Here is a 3,647-nt window from a genome sequence, read left to right on the forward strand (position 1 = left end):
AGCCAAAACGCCTCTCGGATCCAAGAGCTAAGTCACGTGACTCCGTGACGCGCTAACCGGCATAAGATGAAAGCGTGATTCACAGTCTTTCAGACATTTTCAGACTGGGAAGGTGGAACACGTGTATTTTTAAAACGCGAAAATTCTATTCTATTGAGTTGTATGGATGGAATATTCTTTTGGAGATAGTTTTCAAATGTAAAATATGACTATACATATATGTAAACTTTATTAGAATCCACCTCCACATCCCAGTTCTTGCTCTCCTATCTCAACAAATACTTGTCACACACACACACACACACACACACACACACACACACACACACACACACACACACACACACACCTGCCGTTTCCCTTAGGCTTTAGCTGTGGGCTTAATATGTTCACTTCAGAGAGTTCTGTTCACTTCAGAGAGTTCTGTTCACTTCGGAGAGTGTTCAGTGTTTACTTCTGGGACTGTTACCGGGTAATAGGCACTTGTAACCACCTACTATACTCCCCTACTACCAGCGGTCGTTAGTTAGTGCCGTGGGTCAGACCAGCTTTAATAGTAGCAGAGGACGATGATGCCAGATGGGTGTAAGGGACATACACGGATGAAGATAAAACAGCTAGATGTAGATGCTGCTGTGAACAGTTCATAAAACAAACGTTGTAGGAAATTGTAGGAAAGGGTGAGCCAGTCTTGACGGGATTTGAACCAGTTTGCGTGACAGTTCCGCAGTTTTGCTTTCAATTTCTATTGTTTTTCTTATTCTCTGTTTATTTACTTATGTGTTGTAGATGGAGATATATATTTACAGGTGTACAGCACTGTATATATTTACAGGTGTATATCACTGTATATATTTGCAGGTGTATAGCACTGTATATATTTGCTGTATAGCACTGTATATATTTGCAGCTGTATAGCACTGTATATATTTGCAGGTGTATAGCACTGTATATATTTGCAGGTGTATAGCACTGTATATATTTGCTGTATAGCACTGTATATATTTGCTGTATAGCACTGTATATATTTGCAGGTGTATAGCACTGTGTATATTTGCAGGTGTATAGCACTGTATATATTTGCAGGTGTATAACACTGTATATATTTGCAGGTGTATAGCACTGTATATATTTGCAGGTGTATAGTACTGTATATATTTGCAGGTGTATAGCACTGTATATATTTGAAGGTGTATAGCACTGTATATATTTGTAGGTGTATAGCACTGTATATATTTGCAGATGTATATCACTGTATGTATTTGCTGTATATCACTGTATATATTTGCAGGTGTATAGCACTGTATATATTTGCTGTATAGCACTGTATATATTTACAGGTGTATAGCACTGTATATATTTGTAGGTGTATAGCACTGTATATATTTGCAGATGTATATCACTGTATGTATTTGCTGTATATCACTGTATATATTTGCAGGTGTATAGCACTGTATATATTTGCTGTATAGCACTGTATATATTTGCAGGTGTATAGCACTGTATATATTTGAAGGTGTATAGCACTGTATATATTTGCAGGTGTATAGCACTGTATATATTTGAAGGTGTAGGAAAAATATCCGCCCGATCCCCCCTTCCCCTAACCCTTCCCCTAACCTTAACTCCAACCCTAACCCCAACCCTAGCCCTAACCCCAGCCATAACCCCAACCCTAACCCTAACCCTAACCCTAACCCTCAACCCTAACTAAAAATAATAATGGAGGGGACCGGGCGGATATTATACCGAAGGTGTATAGCACTGTATGTATTTGAAGGTATATAGCACTGTATGTATTTGAAGGTATATAGCACTGTATATATTTGCAAGTGTATAGCACTGTATGTATTTGCAAGTGTATAGCACTGTATGTATTTGCAAGTGTATAGCACTGTATATATTTGCAAGTGTATAGCACTGTATGTATTTGCAAGTGTATAGCACTGTATATAGTTGCAGGTGTATAGCACAGTATATATTGCAAGTGTATAGCACTGTATATATTTGCAGGTGTATAGCACTGTATATATTTACAGGTGTATAGCACTGTATATATTTACAGGTGTATAGCACTGTATATATTTGCAGGTGTATAGCACTGTATATATTTGCAGGTGTATAGTACTGTATATATTTGCAGGTGTATAGCACTGTATATATTTGAAGGTGTATAGCACTGTATATATTTGTAGGTGTATAGCACTGTATATATTTGCAGATGTATATCACTGTATGTATTTGCTGTATATCACTGTATATATTTGCAGGTGTATAGCACTGTATATATTTGCTGTATAGCACTGTATATATTTACAGGTGTATAGCACTGTATATATTTGCAGGTGTATGTCACTGTATATATTTGCAGGTGTATAGCACTGTATATATTTGCAGGTGTATGTCACTGTATATATTAGCAGGTGTATAGCACTGTATATATTTGCAGGTGTATAGCACTGTATATATTTGCAGGTGTATGTCACTGTATATATTAGCAGGTGTATAGCACTGTATATATTTGCAGGTGTATAGCACTGTATATATTTACAGGTGTATAGCACTGTATATATTTACAGGTGTATAGCACTGTATATATTTGCAGGTGTATAGCACTGTATATATTTGCAGGTGTATAGCACTGTATATATTTGCAGGTGTATAGCACTGTATATATTTGAAGGTGTATAGCACTGTATATATTTGTAGGTGTATAGCACTGTATATATTTGCAGATGTATATCACTGTATGTATTTGCTGTATATCACTGTATATATTTGCAGGTGTATAGCACTGTATATATTTGCTGTATAGCACTGTATATATTTGCAGGTGTATATCACTGTATATATTTGCAGGTGTATTAGCACTGTATATATTTGCAGGTGTATAGCACTGTATATATTTGCTGTATAGCACTGTATATATTAACAGGTGTATATCACTGTATATTTGCAGGTGTATAGCACTGTATATATTTGCAGGTGTATAGCAGACGACATGAACGTTTATTCTGGCGCCAGCTGTGAGCACAAGAAGATGCAGCCAGACATCACGATGGCTATCATAGGGGGCGTGCTCGGCGGTTTCTCCTTCCTTCTGCTCATCATCATCTACTGCATGTGCTGCAGATCCCACAAGAAGCAGGAGAAGAAATAGTAAGTTGTTCTGCCCTTGAAACAGTTTTAATTTTAAACCCAGTGACGTATTCTAGAGTACCTTACTTTGAAACAGTTTAAAAACAAAACCCAGTAAGTTGTCATGGAGTTACTTTTTTTTTTTTAATCCAATAAGTGTTCCTGAGGTTACTTCCCATGAAACAGTTTTTTGAAAACTCCAGTAAGTTGTTCTAGAGTTAATTCTCCCGAAACAGTTTTCTAAAAAAAACCCCAGTAAGTTGTTCTGGAGTTACTTCCCTTGAAACTGTTTACAACACAAAAAAACCCAGTAAGTTAAGGAGTTTCTTCCCCTGAAGCAAGAAAACTTTGTAAGTTGTTGTAGAGCTGTTGTCATTTTGCAATAATAAGTTGTTCTGGAGTTATTTCCCGTAAAACAGTTTAAAACCCCCTCAAAAAAACAACCCAGTTAGTTGTTCTGGAGTTACTGCACCTGAAGCAAGACAACTTTTTAAGTTGGTGGTGTCATT

The 3,647-nt window shown here is 36.7% G+C and overlaps 1 protein-coding gene across 2 annotated transcripts in view; it reads left to right on the top strand.

The window, feature by feature from the left end:
- LOC121387825 (cell wall protein DAN4-like) overlaps positions 1-3,613 on the top strand; it is a 38,970-nt gene extending 35,357 nt beyond the window's left edge. For both annotated transcript variants that reach the window (XM_041519044.1, XM_041519045.1), the window contains exon 9: positions 2,986-3,613. In XM_041519044.1, coding sequence (XP_041374978.1) covers positions 2,986-3,160 — 175 coding nt within the window. In that variant the 3' untranslated portion in view covers positions 3,161-3,613. The remainder of the gene's footprint in view (positions 1-2,985) is intronic.
- Positions 3,614-3,647: the final 34 nt, after the last annotated feature.

This window comes from Gigantopelta aegis, chromosome 13 (assembly GCF_016097555.1).
Source record: "Gigantopelta aegis isolate Gae_Host chromosome 13, Gae_host_genome, whole genome shotgun sequence".
Taxonomy (NCBI): Eukaryota; Metazoa; Mollusca; class Gastropoda; order Neomphalida; family Peltospiridae; genus Gigantopelta; species Gigantopelta aegis.